This window comes from Strongylocentrotus purpuratus, unplaced genomic scaffold, assembly GCF_000002235.5.
Source record: "Strongylocentrotus purpuratus isolate Spur 01 unplaced genomic scaffold, Spur_5.0 spur5_scaffold_15, whole genome shotgun sequence".
NCBI classification, from domain to species: Eukaryota; Metazoa; Echinodermata; class Echinoidea; order Camarodonta; family Strongylocentrotidae; genus Strongylocentrotus; species Strongylocentrotus purpuratus.
The window spans coordinates 24,459,952-24,478,017 of NW_022145600.1; the positions used below are offsets into that span (position 1 = coordinate 24,459,952).

The window sequence follows — 18,066 nt, forward strand, 5'->3', positions numbered from 1 at the left end:
ATCCCTTTTTCTCTGAAGTTACAAAAATGGATTTAGCTCCTTTGGGAATTAAACTCTTCGTATACTCTCATGAAGGAATGGATACTTAACTTATTTACAAGGTTTCAGTAATATATTATCATAGCCTTGTCATGTTTTCTTTTCTTCTTTCCTCTTCCCATTCACAGTTGTATGGCCACTACGCATTCGCTACAAGTACAACTACCACTACACACGGTCAGAGCACCCCCATGTCTTGATATATCGCGAGACGTCCGTGTGAATGCTGGCCCTGAAGGAGTGGACCAATCATCTTTCTTTTCTCTCACCCAGTTCCATTTTCCTCTGTCCATATCTTTTCCCTTATTCATTTATCGATATGGAGGCTGAGTAGTATTTTGTCGTAAGTTTAGCTTTTAAAAAAGGCACCCCATTTATATGTCTTTCCTTTAATTGGCTATGTAAGAGGGTTGAATATGAATATGAAAATGAATTAATGTTTGATCAAAGTGTGCAACACAGTGCATTTATGTATCTTTTGGATAATAACCAGTTTCCAATATTTGTTAGCGCAACTGTGATTTACAGTGTACGTGATATTTTACAGCGTCGAGAGACTCTATGTTAAACAAACATCTCAATAATACGAACGTTGCAATAACCAGACAGTAAGATGGCCAAACAAACGATATTTGCTTGGAGTTCCCAGATTTTACGATTTTCAACCAGGTGTTTTCCTTTTACACCTGAGCTTACCTGATAGTGAAATCAGGGCTCTTTCACCAAACTTGATATTACAAAAAAAGTTACAGTAGCTGTTTCAAAGCTACTGAAATCAGTGCATTTGATTGGTTGCAAGTAAATTTGTTATAGAATTGTGACAGTTTTTACTGATACAAAGTTTCATGAAACAGGGCCCAGACCAGCTAACATGACAGTGTTTGAAAGCGGCAAGGCCCATATCATCGATAATTAGAACAATAGCCATGAATTTAAAACAATTTTCCAGAAACTTTAGGGGAAATTTCTGGAAAATTATTTTATATCCATCAATTAATTAAAAATCTGTGCTGAAGACTCATCAGCATAAACTGGTGAGCTAGGTCTGGGAAAATAAATATCCAATACGTTTTCCGCTTACATTTTTAGGAGAACTATTTTATAATTGTTATCTTTATATGGGCCTAGACCCTACGGACACTTTCAAATTAATGAATATGTATTATGCATCATCTTTCTATGTTATTTCTATTGTTATGACCAGTAAGTCTGATGTTTTTTAAAAGACTGGTTCCATTTGACTGATGATGATTACAATAATTATATCTAAAAATATGTCTTGATCCTGAAATTTTAAGAAAACGTATTGGATATTGTTGTTGCAGGTCCCATCTCATTGACTGGAGGCTCTTGAGTCTTCAGCACATTTTAGTCTCTGATCAGTGGCATATCAAATAACCTTTTCACCTAAACTTCAGGAGACTTTTAACACTTTATACAGGGACTGTTGGTACAGTTAACGTTAGTTTTATTGGTCAAATGGTATCAGCCCTTGAAGGGCTCTTAGGCCAAGGATTTGATTGTTAAAAAACTCTTTTAGTCTACAGATGAAAGAAAGCATTCATCGTTTTCAATTTATTCATCATTGTATTATGAAATAGACTTGAGAGAGAGAGAGAGAGAGAGAGCGAGAGAGAGGCTGGTGGATAAATGCAGAATAGGCTCGAAATCTGAGTATTAACCAGTTGTTGTTTTATTCAGAAATTTACTGTTAGGTGAAGAATAATGATAGCGCAGGTGCTCGGTTTGTAATATTTTAGGCAGAGAGATTAAAAAATATGTAAATTAAGTGAAACTGTAGCTTTAGTGGTTTCAATGCAGTTTATGAAATTATTGATGGGTCAATTTCTATGTATTCATGAGGTAACTCATTTTAGAAAAAGTTTAAGTAGGTGCTCTTTTGATAAATTGTATATTCTTTCAAGGTTTTATGAGTATTTTTATGTGCTTTCTCAAAATTCATTAGATTCTATGTCTTTCTCTTTCAAATTTTCCATTTCCTGTTTCGGCCCCTCTGTTTCTCTGTCTCTGTTACTTTGCTTATATTCTCACCTACATGTACACATACTGTTGTCACAAAAATCTTTGTACATTCATGAATTTCTTTCTTTCTTTCCTTCTTTCCTTCTCTCCTTCTCTCTTTCTTTTGTTCTCTCTTTCATGTCTCATCTCTTTGTAGATAAATACATCTTCTTCCTCTTCAAGACCCTGGATCATTTTGAATAGAGTAACTTATTGAAGCACAAAACTGTACACAGTTGTGGTATGCCTTATGTAATCTCACTGTATTCTCATATTTTCGTGTGAAAAAGGGCACTGAGTTTTTAGAAAAAATGATTTTGAGCTACCAGAATAGCAGAAAAGAAGGAGCTCTGTTTTGATAACTGCATACTTAGCTGGTTTTATATCTATATTGTAGAAAGGACTTTTATATACCACATTGAACATAGAGTAAACTTGTACATTATATAATCCTGTGCAATAATTATCTTTAACCTTATGATAGTTATATGTATTATGTAAGTATATTTTGACGTGGTTGTTGAAATAATGATCGCAACTGCTGTTCGTTATATGTATTTATCAGTTAAAAGTCAGCCTTTTTTATCATATCAACAGGCTGTCCTGGTTGTTGTTGTTGTTTTTTTAATGTGAAAACTACAGTTATATGGTTTTATCAAAGGCTTTTTATTTATTGAATTAAGTGGTTTTAACTCAAAAGCAAGATGAGTGCACCTATTTTTGCTGCGTGTATCTTATTTTGCTGGCTATGGTTCAACATTATTTTAGTTCCCCACCCAACGGTGTGTAAATGTTTGTAGCATGTATATACTTTTCCCACATTTGGTGTCTAGCACAGCAGCCCTGTATTTATAATATGTATGCATGTTGTACAGTGCAAGATAGTGTATGTATACAATAACAATGTCAGAATTTTGAGCAATAATAATATTGTAATTATAAACATCTCATAACAATCGTATGTATAAGATGGTAATATGCTGAACTTCTCGCTGATTATAAAATTTTTGTAATTATATATCTTTCTGTGGGTTTGTTAAACACTAGAGAAGAATATACGATGTATACTTTATCGGCAGTTGCTCTGTAGTCAATTTCTAACACTTGGCAAATTTGTGACATCAGCTCTGGACCTACTATTCATAGCCCTAAACCTAACCTGAAAACCAAGCCAAGCCAAAAGCCTATATTTTGGACGAAGCAAAGACTGGAGCAAATGTCGAAAAAGTTGCCGGACCAAATGTCGGATCACTTGTTGGGTGATGTTAGAATGGCACATACGATGTAGCCTGAACAACAAAATAGTTCAAAAAAAGTTATCAGCAGTATACTGTGTAACGTCATCTGGTATGGCGTCTTATTGGTTTTGTGATCTCAATTTTTTAATTTCTTTGTCTACTTTTTACAAAATTATAACAGTTTCTTCATGAGCAATGGGTATTATGTTTACCTTTAACCCCAATGCCTTTGAAGATAATATGTGATGGCTGCTTGTAATACTAGTTTCGTGAAATGCTGGAGCGTTACAGGCTTCTTCATAGAATGTTTCCAGACACAAAACGTTGACTTGTAAGGAGAACTTTGTCACAACATCTATGTTGATTGTTAGCATGGTCTTTGAAATTACATGTAACTTTAACAATACAGTGTTAGAATCCTGCATTTTGATCTTCTGTGAACAATTATGTTGAATCCAGGGAATTGGGTATTGGTAAATGATATATTATGCAAATGATGCATGCCAAGGAGTTCATTACACGATCTATTCGCACTCGCGTTGAGGCTGAATGCATCTATTGTATGAAGCCGTCAAGCTCAGTATGATAAATGCATAAACAGCCTCAACGAGAGCCAATATCTCCTGTAATGAATGAATGAAAACATGCATCATTTGTTTAATACAACAAAACTCCTAGGTCCTTGTTATTTGATATAAAAATAATTAATTTTGAGATGGTTTAGTGTCAGTTTTCGCTGACAAATAAATCCTAAGTTTGATAGGCTCACTGTACTGCACACTCAGAGAGATGAGCGCACCTACCTCTATACACGTTTATGCCCAGTGCAGCTACGCAAATACAGTTGTTAACAGTATCAGTGCACTAACCTCAATGAGTATAGCGTACTTAAAAATCTTTGGATAGTACTGGAAATGAATGCACATTTTTTCATGAAGAAAAAAGTGGGATAGTCTCAGTAAATGAATCATACGTGGCCACGTTTGACCAATCATTTGATGAGGATCTAGGAGTGAGTTGTCTAATCTTTATTAATATTTTCACTCATTATAATAATCCTAAACGGTGATTATTTATTTCATGATATGCTGTACTCAAGTAACTTGATATTCAGAATGCCAGTTTACAATGTCTTGGGTCACTGTTTAGCTTTTGAAGAAATATATGATATGGTAGAATTATGAATTATTGACATCATTATGTAAAGTGAGGATACAGCTCCAAGCAGTTTTAGCAGCATTATTACAATGTAAATACTAATATACATCAAATCAGGCTTTATAACACAACTGTTGGGTTGGAAAGAAGTTAACAAAGCTGACAGTATCTAGCCTTATCAGGGGGCGGGAAGGGGGTGGTACAGTACCTGATATGGTATACAGAAATGGGCTGCTCTTGTGGGTCACTTTGTTTTTCTTCAAAGTATCCCTAAACATTATGTGATTTTGTTTTGGAAAATCCGTAACAATGGCTGCCTCACTTTTATATCTTGACCTTAAACATGGGTTACTATTTTCTTCACACTAAATATACGTACTCATATTCTTGCTAAAAGTGAAAATTCAAGAAGTAAAAAATAATTTTGACAAATTTGTACCTTTTCTAGCAAAAACTTAAAAACAGGTATGGGTTTCAAAGCTTTAGCCGCACACCTGCATCCCAAAAAATCTGAGTACCCTCCCCCCCCCCCCCCCCCCCCGGCCTTTTTCAGGCATATTCATTACCGGTATACAAAGATTTAACCTACCTTAGACCATAACTGAACTATGACATACATGTATTAATCTGTAAACCAGAATGAGAGCTTTTAAGCACATTTTGAAAATCAAGAATAATACGAGAGCGATTTAATCTGTCACCATGTACCAAAAACAATATCTTTATCATTGAATTGAAATAATGCATTTATCATCTAATCAAAGTAGGGAGAAAACTATATCAGTTATCCAGGTTGTAGAAGGGACATTTTTAATCAATAATGTCTAAATATGTACATTTCCTTTAAAAAAAAGTATATCATAATTATATCTCATTATCATATCTCGTGTTCAACAATTCATTTACATTATCTTTGAGAGAATGATTATAGAAATGATATGTCTGTGGTCAGTTTGTTCATTTCTGTTGATGTGTCGCATTAAGTTGGGTGTATTTATTTTATTGTACAAATTGAATTTTAACTACATGCATTTCTTTACCAGACCAATGCATTTGCATCAGAGTTTTGAGTTGAATTGTGAATTGGATTTTATTATTTCTGTTTTTAGCCAAAAAGAATTGTAAGAGTTGTTTTAAATGTTTATATTCTTGCTACCTCACCCAATGATGTACACAGCTCTATGCCTGTAATGTTGCTGTTTGATCAAAAGCAAAGGTTGCCCCGTCGCACATGGGTTGCAGTGAGATAGACTACTTTATATATTTGTCTGGAAAAAAACATATCAAGCATTGCTGAAATGGTTATGCCTAATAACATTGATTTGTTTTAAAAGGTTTGCCTACTGTTTTAGGGGAAATTGGCTCTTAAGGACCCAGAAGCTTGCCAGACAAAGCAACAGCTGATATATTCAAGATCAATTTATCCAGTTTGATGGTATTGTGAAGAACAATTTTATTAAACAGATCAACAGACAACTTTATATTATGGAATCCACCTTGCATATATTCACTGTTTCCATGTCAGGCAAGCTTCGAGCAAGGCTTTGGGTCATACACATCAAATTCTTGTGAATTATTCATGCCTGAAATTGAAATACGTAAGTGAACTGCCTTGTTCCAAATAGGCAGTCTCTTGAGTAAATGGGCATGATAATTCATGGTGTGGACGGGAATGTTTGTGACATCCTTCTTTGATAATCAGGGGGGTATTTCACAAAGATCTTTAGTCGAACTTAACTCTAAGTTTGACTTAAAAGTTATGAAGAACCATTTGTAGCCTTAGAATAAAATATATTCAAACGAGAAAATTCTAGTATTTTAGACTTTTTATAAATTCCACATCAAGAACATGAAATCTCCTTGAAAATAGAAAATATGAAGGATTCAAATGCCTTTTAAAAAGAAATTTTACAAAATATTACAAAATATAAGTTCAACTTTGTGAAACACCCCCTGAAGTAATATCATGTTGAGATCAGAAAGGTTGTTAACCTCCATGTTAGAAGAAGATGACATTTAGCTGTACCCAAGTACATTGTATGGAGACACTCTTAGGCTGAAATACATCATCCCATTGTGACGTAGGTAATGTCAAACAAAGGGAACTCATATTTATTCATTGGTGACAGACTTTCCGTTATCCAAAATAGGCCACCGAGGTGGATATTGTATAATTAAAGTTCTTTCAAATAATATTGGTTTTTAATGAAGAAATTACCGATCACTATAGATTCATCTGTTCGGCAGGACTAAGAAAATTTAATCGAGATTTGAGAAAACAGTTTTTAGATTAAAGGAAATACTTCATACAATCTAGATTTATATCTCTTATATAAGATATCTCCACAATATAAGATTTTCTTTTGTAATAGAAGCCGACTTGTAAAACTGCCATCGAAAACCTCTCAGTAGAGCATTGCATATCATTGTGTTGTCGGTATAGTAGATCTGTACTCAAGTCTGCAAACTGTTTTAATTTACATCTAATTTTCTCATCGCTTGTTACATATTCTGTGACATAATGAGGCTTGGTACTAAAGGAATTGAGAAAAGGAACTTACAATTGATCAAATCAATAAATTATTTTGTTGCAACTATGTTATTAAGAGTGTGATTTTCCATCGTACTCGGTTGCAAGCAGGACTAAAAGAATGAGACCAAACTCGAGAAAATTAATTTTGTGTAGATGTAAAGAAAGACGCTATGATAGTGATTCTGTAGTAATTTTATTGTCTTCACAATTCATTTCCATGTTATTTTCCTTTATTATCTACCATGTTGACCATTGTAATAACGGAATGAATGATTAATATTATATTATAGAGACTAAAATAATTATTATGATACTGTGAGAGGGAAATATTAAAATATAACACCATATTGACCCTTATAGAAGATGCCTTGCTGTTCCTTTGTATTTTATTTTGTGTGTGTGATTGTGACATTCCGAAGGGCAACACGTTAGCACCACTGATCTCTATCAAAAATTAAAATCTGGATAATCATGACTCATGATTTGAGTTGAGTTGATTGTACAAATACAGGGTATGAGGGTACAATTAAAAAATATATGTAATCTTATTAGGGTGTATATGTTATATAAAATGAGATAAACAATACATAATAGATACTCTGTATAAACTAGAGTAGATAAACAGTACCAACAAACATAATTTACAAGTAACGAGTGTTATGAAAATACACAAGTGATGCAACTATACACATATTAACCGTAGCTTAACAACTCTCCCACTACTTGATATATCTTCCATACATAAATACTTGTGCTATAAATACATATCTATATTATGTTTGGTTCTTGGAGGTTTAATATTTAAAGATACATGTTTACACCAAATAATGCGATGACGTAAATTATACTGCAAATGACGAATACCTGATATTTAAAAAGTAAAGATTCAATCTAAGATGCAGGCGGTTTTGGAAGAGAATAGTGAGTAAGTTAATTAATTGTGAAAATCTTATGGATTACGCTTTAGCAATCTTACCAACGTGTGTTAAATTTCTGATTGACCACGTATTGATATATTTTTTTTTTAATCCTTTTTTTTTTAAATAGTTTTTTTTTTTTCGGGAAAGTTCAATTCTAAAGTGTCTTTTGAGTGGACCGGAAAGTACACCCAATACACTCATATCTGGTGGGTGAGCTTTGTAGTAACCCCAAATTAACAACCTGAATTGATTTTTTTTTTTTTTTATAATGCTAAGCCAGCGAGTTATTGAAAAAAATATTCCAAAATGTCTAAAACTCTAAATAAAATAGATCAGTGGGCCCCTCAAATTATAAAACTGTATCATCTGCATATAAATTTAGTTTAATTTCTGTATTGCTTACTTTAATTCCTTTGATAATGGAGTCTTTTCGAATTGTAAGACTTAAAATGTATACCTTTGCTTTCTCTAACATCCAAAACGAATTAGAAATGGAAATAATAACAATGATGGCAAATGGCTATGACGATCACCACATTTCAACCGCCTTTTCGGGTCTAAAATTGCTGCCAAGGCACTATTGCGTATTGGGCAATTAGGGAGAGCCTTTTCAGCTTAGGGGCGGTGCCCCCGGTTCCCCCTCCCCCGCCCGCCTCTTAAACTGACGGAACGTACAGCCCCGATCGAGCACGTGGTTGCCTAAATCATGAAGAATGAAATGACATTGTAAGGCTTCTTTAATTTCACAACCTTGCAGCTATTACTGCTATTGCTGCCAATGATACAAGTGACATTATGTATGACAAGTATTAAGCATTAAGCTATTTTTTTTAATTAACTGTTTTAAAGATATTTTGATAGAAAAGAAAGCTGTCAAAAGTCATCGGTACAAATAACAAATGCTTTGTACAACTCCCCTCAGAATAGAAAATCTGAAAATATTTTGAGAAATCATGATCTATCCATAATGTCATATGAAATTAGCATCAAACTCTGGTATTATTTGGCATTTGTAGTGTTTGATTGCTTAACAATTTGCTACAGTTTACGACATATTATTGTCTTTCGTCCATTTATTTAAACAAATCTTTAGCCATGATCATCGACAAATGGCAGTGATGTGAGAAAGGGCCGTTTAGCTAATCGCCATATCAAGAGATTCCCATTTTTTAATGAAATAAATGGATGAAAGACATTGTGGTGTGTCTAAGATTCTGAAAGGGGCGTCCTCAATTCCCCGAGGGCCAACCTTAATTTTTTTTTTCCACGGTGCTTGCTCTACATTTTTTTCTTCTTCTCCTTTCCTTTTCTTTCCCCCATTTCGGCCACGATGAACGGTCCTCGTACGTTCTCGGGCGAGCGCTATGTAGCGCGCGCTCAATGTCATGGCATTCGCTGCTCCCCCTCTCTGCTGCCGGTGATTGACGAATCACAAGTCAAGGTCAACGCTGCCACCACCAGCTAAATACCGCAATTACAAACCCATTAACCGGTGTATATTTACTACTGCGAGAAGGAGTAAAGGAAAGAGGGGAAAAAACGGTGGAAAGTGGAAAGAAATATAACCCAAATACAGACGATATCTAAACCAGGTGTGCGAGAAAAGAATGCAAATCCTTTGTGCTTTGTTTAAGGACGTTGGAAGTCGCCGGATTTTGGGTCCTCCCTACGTGTACCTGTACCGGCCCATGTCGAATGCAATGGAGTGACTTGTTGTTATGGTCGGACCACCCGAGTACACATTTTGTCCGGGGTTACAAAGTACAGTGACCTTAGAATCAAAGCTCATCAAATTCATATGGCTTACACGCCCTTTTTACGATGTTCATTGTTTGGTGATTTTCTCTGCATGCACTCTTGGAAAATCTGAGAGGCAAAAAAGGTGTTAATGTAAATCCCCCGAGAACATAATGACCTTCTTGCTCTCAACAGCTGACAAATTCGATGAAAAGGTTGCTTCAGCCATAGATAGACCTCAGGCAAAAGTCTATGGAGAGGATCCCCCTTTTAGCACGTACCCATTTCCCCGCTGAAAACGCTTTGCATGACAGAATTTTCATTTGGGATTTGAAGGGGAAAAATCTGCCTCTGCCCACCCCCCCCCCCCCCAAATGAGGAGTGTGAGTCCTCCCTTATCAGTCTCGCCCTACAGTTTCCCTGAAGTCCAGTAAAATGTGCCCCCCCCCCTTCTCAATATTTTCAATCTTGTGGGCCAAGATGGGCCATCCTGGCACGTGTCGGGTATGATGATTCCTTTTGGTGACCCTACAAAATGACAGCTGAAGGGCCAACAACAGTTTGCTTAAAATATCGATATTTGTGATAAAAATGTGAATTGTTCCTAAATATCATAAAGCGACTCAGTTACAAGTGGAAAATGGCATAGGAAAAAACAAACAGGAAAAGGAAGAGATCAAGAGAGGGGGAGATAGAGAGAGAGAGAGGGGGGAAGAGAGAGAGAGAGAGGGGGGAAGAGAGAGAGAGAGAGAGAGAGAGAGGGGAAGAGAGAGAGAGAGAGAGGGGCAGAGAAAATACTGGGGGAGAGTGCGGTTGGGGCTACTTGTGCTTTTTATTATGGTCAGTCATATTTAGCCCCAACAACTTCAAAATTGCCATCCAAGGTCCCTAAAAAGGGTCACGTAAATGTCAGAAATGGGCACAAATCACGTACTTATACACCACTCTAAATGATAGCTGACAGCCGGAAACCAATCAGCCAATTTTCCCCAATTATCACCCCGGCAAAGATTAAAACGGTGGCTAATATTCAAAACCGTGCCAAAGTCATTAGTATTTTTTATATACTTTTTGAACTATGCTCTAAAATGCACAGCGAATACGTTGTCATGCTTTGATGAAATGACGATAATATTTTATTTTCTTTAGCGCATAAAAGTGTAACGTCCCTTTGCTCTGCAAAAAGAGTCTTTCAAATTGATAACCCCGCTTTAATTGCTCAGGCAACTGTAATCAGCATACAATGCATTTCAAGGAATCATTCTACCAGGTACACACTCACTACACCTTGATCGAGAGTGGCAAATTAGTATTAATGTTCTGTCAAAGAATCCTATATGTGATCCACAGTCTAGTAATTTTTCCACCACACCACAACACTTTTACATGGATTGCAGCTAAATCTAGCCATTTGAAATGCCACATGAGTGAACTCCATCAAAAAGAGTAAAGTTCCTCTCACAATTTGCTAAATTCAGTGGCACTCGGAAGAACTAGGAGAATTCGGGATGAACTCGGTAATGCTCGGCAGAAGTCCAAGTAACTCGGATCGGCCCACGAGCACAAACTGTTAACATCTTCTATAGTATAAGCATAACCACCGACTAACGAGTGTACGACTGGGTTTGGAGGACACAAATATTGCTGACGAGAACGAAGAAACATTTGAAAAACAAAAAGGTAAACTCGGACAAAAAATATACATAAACAAAGGTTTAATATCGATTGACACTTCCTCAATTGAAGTTTCGTTGGAAAATCTCGAATTGGGGCGAGAATTGCCGAGTCAATAACCAACACTAACCGAATTCCCAACTCCAAACATGGCACAATACCTAGCTCTAGGACTAACCCTAACCCTAAAACGCGCAGTCTACAATAGTATTGCTCCTGGTGTCAAGGGTATAGGGTTAGGATTGGGGTTGCAATTGGGTTTTAAATTGGGTTAGTGGTTAGGGTTTGGTTGAGTCATGGTTTGAAGAGGATAGAGTTTGGTTAGTGTAGGTAATTGACACGGAGCACTAATTGTCACAGGAGCAAGTGTCGTAAAACCCTACACCCGAATGGCAACCCTAATCGTCATCATTTTGTTGATGTTGTTGTTTGGGGGGGGGGGGGGGTTGTTAAGGGTTTATCTAGACCTGTCTGTCTTTGATTATGTTTCGATTTTATTTACATGATTTTTGTTTTATCATAATTAACTTTGAAAGTGTATATCTATAATGTACGTAGGACCCCATGGAGAAATAGTGGCATTATGATTTTGTAAATGGCACTTCAATAGGATATCCGCAATATTTAAGTATATTTATGGTTTACCATTTATAATATTAATTCTTATTGTTGTCATATGAGTAATAAAAAGAAACAAACAAACAGACCTTATATCTTTGACGAAAATCAATAAGTAAACATTCAATAAATCAAACGTCGCCGGGTCGAATTCGACATCAATGGTGCGATGTTGCCTTCTCACGTGACAACGTTATACCCCCATTTAAGTCACGTGATCCCTATAAGCTCACGCCAATTAAGGAACAGCATTCTGATCACCTCAGAAAATACCTGGGTTAAAATAGCAGCATCTTATCAGTCTAGTAGACTCTAATCGTTGTCTCCCAATAATAATCGAATGATTTTTATAGCCTTCATCGCCACGATGCGGAGATAGGCGTTAATTACTGTGTCAACTCCCATTATGCTGTGTACCAAATAGATCATAAGTTATTAACCTTCGGCCTGTGTTGTGCTAACAATGACTCGCTTGTTGTAGTAAGCTTCTTTTTGTTCTGTAATGGAATTCATGAGTATTATATGGGATCACTGACATTATTGTAATGGTATCTCTATTTTATTCTGTTTTATCTCAACATGAAACATTGATCAAACAATCGTGATGACAATAACACAATTAACGGTGATAATTATGATGACACAAATAATAATGATAATGCTAACAATGATATCAAACATTAAAATAGTAATAATTACGATAAGTATTGCGATTATTCAACAATTCATAATATGATGAACAAATACTGATGTTATAAGAGACGAACTCGTTCTTTACAAAAATATTGTCCACTGTATCTATTTATGATAAAGAGATTCCACTGTATTCATGAAACATCTAGTCATGAAATTATTACAAATTGAAACCACTTTTTCTTCAAGTCTTCATGTATGTAGGAACTGTTAAGTATAAAGCCACTCAATTTGCCAACTAAACAAACGTTCATTGTATGTCTTACAACTTTTAATTTTGTACATTTGGTATTTCTCAATAATACATGATCATTTCAACATATAAACCCACAACATATCTCCACCACTGTAACCTCCTTCATACCACTGTCATCATGTTTTCTTAATGAAGAATACTACTACTATTTTCCTATTCGGGGAAGCTTTATATCAATTTAATTTATTTCTCGCTCGATTTGAATGAACTAGATAACTGTTGTGCCTTGAAATATTATTATTAGCATCATTATTATTATTGATGATGATAATTAATAATAATGAATAATGATTGCAGGGCCATCAGGAAGAACAGCATTGAAGCTGATGAGGACTCACTGGGTAATCAAAATTATTTTCATTATCATTATTATCTGGGGATCCATAAACTACAAGCACTGCTTTTTAGTGGATCCCCCCCCCCCCCCCATTTCCTCAGAAATTAAGAATTTCTTGTAATAATTGTATTATGTGAAAAGTGTATTTGTATATTTATCAGAAAAATTAAATATGTACGAACAAAATGTAATATCTTTGTTTATCTTTCTGTTGGAAAGGAAATAAATATGAATTGAATTGAATTGAATTGAATGATAAAATTACTATCAATATTGTGGTCGATGTTTTTGTTATTAACATCATTATTTTATAGAGGTTTTGTTTTGTATACACTATTCTTAATTTCGCTTTAGTTACACGCCTATTATAGGGGAGGGAGGCTTCTAAACATTATATTCAAATCGGGGCAGGAGTGGATGAACATCGACATTCATAACATTATACACTTAAAATCGATGAATAAAAGTTTCATGGTTGGTCTCGAGAGACTAACAGACCCGTTGCGCCGTCATTAGACCAAATAGCCCATTATCAAAAATCTACAATCGCATGACCTTTCTGTTGGCTGACAATAATTAAAAACTGCCACAAGTTTATCGCTAAGTACATTCATTAATTAGCTCTCAAACCATCTCGAGTGCGATAAGCCAAAGACAAAGTACGAACGGTAACAATAATTCAGGTTTCTGCTCCAAGCCATGTTTTCGTTGCGATTAGGTGGGTTTGTTTAACGGTTTAGTTAGGAATTACACGGTTCCACACCACCTCGTATCAGAGGGATAATTGAGTTACATCGCTCTTAATGAACCGCAAATAATATTCCGAGAGATAATGACTCGTTAGCGAGGCTGCCTGATCTGATACGGTTGCCAGGCTAACGTCCGGGTGTTATTCTGGCCGGAGTCGGTAGCCAAAACCCCAGTAACATAGAATAGTAAATTCATTAAATCAGGATTACAATTAGAACCTGGTCTTGGAAACCTACATCCGATCGACATTCGGAACGATTTTGAAAGAAAACGGATGGCGCCAGGATTGAACGACTCTTGCTACTTCAACAATGGCTCGACTTAAATTTCATTCACAATCCGAATTTTGAACTTAAATCCTGGACAGAATACTGTAATTAACCCTAACCCAAAACCTAATGTTAAACCCAAATGCAACCATCCATTTTCTACATGTGCCTTGCATAAATTAACTTATAATCAATAATTATCATTAAAGGGGATGGGGCGAAGGGGCTTGAATGTTTATCTATCTATCTATTTTTAAAAAAATGGGGGGATGGGGGGGGGGGGCTTTTGGAGTTTTGCCACCCAAGCCCCTCTCTAGACTTGCTTCTGATTAGGGGCTAGGGGTGTCACTCGATTGAGTTCGAAAACTTCAAACTTGCATGATGACAAAGCTCAGAGGTAAAATTAATCCACAAAAGGCATCGAGTGATTTATAATTTACTGACGCGTGAAGTACGCCTCTGCTCGAAATCATGAAGGACAAATTAGTTAGGAAAAGAAATTGGCATGTTGACAAACACAGCTTTAAAATTGTCGTATAGGGAGCAATACAAAGTTATTAGAAGGAGTAGAAGGCGGGGGGGGGGGGGGTTAAATGGTGGATTCGTGTAAGTTCATTATGCGGTCAAATTGTAAGAGGTGATTGGTGGTATATATAAGTATAATTTGCTTATTTGTTTTTATTTATCCATGCTTGTGTAGGCGAAGTATCACTGTCATTCAATTCAATTTATATTGTATTGATTATCTTCCAAACAAATAGGATAATTTTCATTTTTCTTTAGAATCAACGGATAGCAAAATTAAAAATGATATAATATGACATAATATGGTAATAATTAATATTTCATATGCGTAGAAAAAAATCCAACAGCAACAACAAAACAAACAATGATTTAGTATTAATATCGTATATAGTCTTATCTTATAATAGAGTTGATATTGCAAAGTCAAAATGATATTAATAATATAAAAACAAACAGCAATGTTAATGAGTACGAAAAGGTTTAAAGATTGAAGGGCAGATGGGGTTTACTATCATGTTTGTCGTCTACTAAATTTAGAAATCGAGATTTATGTAATATAAATTGCCTCTCTTTGTTGTGAATTGTTAATTAATTATTCATTATTCTCGGAATTTTATTCTACAATCATTGACATATACATGAATTAATATGTATATATTAATATATATCCATCTAATTTTATATAGTTTGTTGCTCATGAAGCTTAAATGATGTTGACAATATGATTTATTCTTGATAGATTTTGTTTATATCTTCTCAAAACTTTATTAATTAATCGGAAGGGTCATACAAAGATTGCCATTGATCAATAAAGTTCTGAGGAGATATAAACTATATCAAGAATGAACTATATTGTCACATTAATTTCCTGGAAAGAGGTAAAAAGAAACAAATATTACGATTTTATGGACAAGGTTGTAAGACAGTTTGTCACGTGTGGCATTTAGGTCTCAATTTCCTGATTAGATGTTGATTATAATGGGGTTTTAAAAGTTCCTATAAATATTGAAGTTTTCACGTTGTAGGTAGATGTTCAAATCTCGGATAATATGCTTTATAATTATAGATATAACACGCACACACAGACCCACGCACACGCGCGCATACGCACACACACACATCCTGTATATTCATGTTACTTTCCATCCGTGATCTAATATATCCCTTATCGGTCTTTCAACTTCGGCTTTTGACAAATTAGTTTCTCTGAAAATGCCTTAATGTCATTCGATTTGACACATGCAAAGAGGTTGATGGTGCAACTAAGAACAGTTAAAGAAAAAGAAGGGAAGACAAAAAAGAGAAAAACATAGGGTGCAATTGAGTCTCAAGTATAGTATCTTAATATACCTGTAGCGTTCTTCTACCAATTACAAAAATTGGGTAGGGAGGGTGCGATGTCGGAGATGCGATCTTGAGGTTGCCAATCCCCCCGTAGCTGCCGGGCCCGTTGCCTAACAAAACCGCACTCTATTGAAGGGAGTCGCTAGGCGCATACCGATGACAAATCGGTACTGCTTGATCACGTTAATTTGATTAGAGGCTCTCCCGGTGGATAAAGTGTCAGAACAACAATTGCCCTAGCAAACACAATCCTGACAAGAAAATGAAATTCAAATACGAGAAGATCAACAAAGGGAACAAGAAAGAGAAAAAGGGGAAAAAGGCAAAGTTACAACCAACCCTGCGAAAGATCCATATTCTTTTCATATTTCATCATGGTATTTGTTCCGCCCTGTGTCTGTGAATGTTTTGTGACTTGTGAGTGTTATGACAAAGGGTGATCGGTTAAGGCCAAATTGGCCGATGCCCAACATCCATGAACGAGAAACGGGAACGGAATGGCATGTCTAATTACGCTAAAACAATACATCGCCTCTTCACCCTTTTAAGAGCGGAGAATTATCATCCACCGGCTTGCTTGCCCAACTCATCAGACCTCCCCCTGCCCGTGTAACATTGTGGCAATCGGCATAACATTGTCCCTCTCACATGCATTTTAACGGCGAGAAAAAAAGTGTATTGAATAACAGCACCTCCGCAACGGATTGCCCTGAGAGGTACACACGCGACAAGAATAATACTTATTCAAGAAATAGATCTGCCCTCTACAATTTCCTCTTTCCGTATTTATTTGCCCCCCCCCCCCCCCCCGCCACATCACCCGGGATAAAGATGTATCGCAACGCTTGAGGGTTAGAGAAGATGAAACGAAATTAGGAGAGAAGAAAAAGAGTCCCTCTATATCAATATCATCTGCAGACATTGCCCTTGCAATAAGATTAATTGTGGATATAGTTTTCAAGAGTTTTAACACTTAAGCGCAAGGCAAGAAAACAAACTGTACGGTATGATTTCATTTTCCTATTCTTCTGGTTTCGAGAGGGCAAGGGGAGGAAATGATTTAGCATGATTGGAGAGAGAGAGAGAGAGAGAGAGAGAGAAAGAGAAGGAGGGAGAGAGAGAGAGAGAGAGAGAGAGAGAGAGGGGGAGGGGGTGGGAGGGAAGGAGGATACAATAAGAGTTGGCAGAGGAAAGTCAGGTAAGAGAGCAAAGGAGACATGATAGGGAGGACTGTAGGGAGATGGAGAGAAAGTGAGAAAAACATAATGAAAGAAAGAAAAATGAAGGACAGAGAGAGAGAGAGAGAGAGAGGGAGAGAGGGAGGGGAGAAAAGAGGGGGCGGACGGGAGCAAAGATAAAAGGAAAATAGGTGAAGAAAGAAAGTTAAGGAGATATGGAAAAATGTTAATAAAAAGAGAGAGATAGTGAAAAATAAGAGAGAGAGAGAGATAGACAGAGAGGGAGAAAGAGAGAGAGAGAGGGGGAGAGACAAACAGAGATGTAGATGGAGAAGTAACCGTTTGAGAGAGACGGAGAAAAAGAGAGAGAAAGAGGGAGAGAGAGAAAGAGAGAGAGGGAGAGGGGAAGAGGGTGAGGACGAGAGGAGAAAAGAAGCTGTCGAAAGGAATTATGTCCTCAATAATCTAAGATTGATGTGAAGTCATTGTGGCTCAGCTTCAAACGATATCATATGAAAAATTCTTTTAATTGGATTACTCCTAGGTTGTAGAGCCCCTGAAGGTATATTTGTATTTTCTTTCCTATCATCGGACACTTTCCATCATTTTCCTCTTTTCATTTTTCCTCTTTTTACCCGTCCTTCTTCCTCTCCTTTTTCTCGTGCTAATCTCAATCAATCGTATATGGTCTCAAATCGTTTCAAACCTATTAAGGCAGATGAAACATCTAAAAACAAAGGTGAAATGATTCGTGAAATTTGATACAAACGATTAA

The 18,066-nt window shown here is 36.1% G+C and overlaps 1 protein-coding gene across 7 annotated transcripts in view; it reads left to right on the top strand.

Moving 5' to 3' along the window:
- LOC576800 (inositol polyphosphate-5-phosphatase A) overlaps positions 1 to 5,938 on the top strand; it is a 72,544-nt gene extending 66,606 nt beyond the window's left edge. For 4 of the 7 annotated variants that reach the window (XR_004064190.1, XM_030985882.1, XM_030985880.1 and 1 more), the window contains one exon: positions 168 to 5,938. Coding sequence is in view for 2 of the 7 variants with exons in the window: in XM_030985880.1 (XP_030841740.1) it covers positions 168 to 262 (95 nt within the window). In the remaining 5 variants the exon portion in view is untranslated. The remainder of the gene's footprint in view (positions 1 to 167) is intronic. The other 3 variants (XR_004064191.1, XR_004064189.1, XR_004064188.1) reach the window with 3 other exon arrangements.
- The last annotated feature ends 12,128 nt before the right edge of the window (positions 5,939 to 18,066 follow it).